The following is a 1,097-nucleotide window of genomic DNA, read 5'->3' on the forward strand; positions in this document are numbered from 1 at the left end:
ATGCACCCACCCGAACCTGCCCTCAACACGGTGAGTTTGGCTGGTGGTCGACGGGTAGGTTGGATTTTTGCAAGATCTGAGAGGTGCTGGGAAAGAACTGCTGGGTGAGACCCTACTCAAATGGCAATTGAGGAGAATGGGGCTCCTCAGCAATGTGGAGGCCAGACACCCTGGTCAGTCTGCCTGCCGACACAGTTCCCCCATTCAGGCTCCCTGCGCCAGGCGACAAGGTGGGCACCTTCCTGAAATCCTCTGAGCAGGGGGTGCCTGCAAAAAAGAAGACTCATCCACTCAGGGTCGTTTTCCTGAATCCCCAGGTCTTGACATAGGATCGTTTGCTTTTCTTCCCTAAAAGCTGTTTGAAATATACAAGGACAACAACTTTCTGTCGTTCACTGCCCCTTCCACCCAATGTGGTCCCCAAGGCTCCACTAGGTCCCAGTACCTGCAGCAGCGCAGGTGCTTCCCAGGAGCCTCCTTGGTGCCTCATCGGGCCCCTGAAGGCAGGTGCTGGGAAAAGGGAGTGTCCCCACAGCTCTTCGTGACTGCCTGTGGTGGTCACGTCTGGGGCTCACTGGCCCACTGGCTTAGCCTGAGGCCTGCTTCCGGCCTGCCCTGGCCTTGGGGACTGCGACCAGTCCCCAGCCAACCCTGGGTCCCAGCACTCGGCCCCTTCCCCACTAAGCAGTCAGCGGCTCCCGAAACCGATGCGCAGCCACAAGGCTCCGGGACCGCCTGCGTAGGGGTCGTGGAGTCACTCGAGGTCCTGGGGGCGCATCTGCACGCAACGCAGTGTTCTCCTGGCTCCTGGAGCGGGCGCAGCGCTTCCGTCCCGGGCTGAGCTAGTCCGGCCCAGCGCCTGAAAGTGTAACGGCGCTGGTCGGTGAGATGGGAGGATGTGGGAACCGTTTGTCAACTGCTCGTGTTTCTTACTCCGGCCGGGACTGGGGGAGCCGCCTCCAGCTCAGCCCGCGGGAATCTGGACCTTTCCAGAGGCCCGACGGCCCCGGCGCACCGCGGCGCCACAGCGGAGGCCAGCTCCCGAGCACCCAAGGCCAGCTCCCAGCCGCACGTCCCGGCGTCCCGGCCCAGGCCCC

The 1,097-nt window shown here is 62.8% G+C and overlaps 1 protein-coding gene across 1 annotated transcript in view; it reads left to right on the forward strand.

Annotated features, from left to right (window-relative positions):
* The window catches only part of WTIP (WT1 interacting protein), a 21,266-nt gene continuing 20,169 nt past the window's right edge, over positions 1–1,097 (forward strand). The window contains exon 1 of the mRNA XM_029924264.1: positions 1–30. Coding sequence (XP_029780124.1) covers positions 1–30 — 30 coding nt within the window. The remainder of the gene's footprint in view (positions 31–1,097) is intronic.

Source organism: Suricata suricatta, chromosome 16 (genome assembly GCF_006229205.1).
Source record: "Suricata suricatta isolate VVHF042 chromosome 16, meerkat_22Aug2017_6uvM2_HiC, whole genome shotgun sequence".
In the NCBI taxonomy this organism is placed as follows: domain Eukaryota; kingdom Metazoa; phylum Chordata; class Mammalia; order Carnivora; family Herpestidae; genus Suricata; species Suricata suricatta.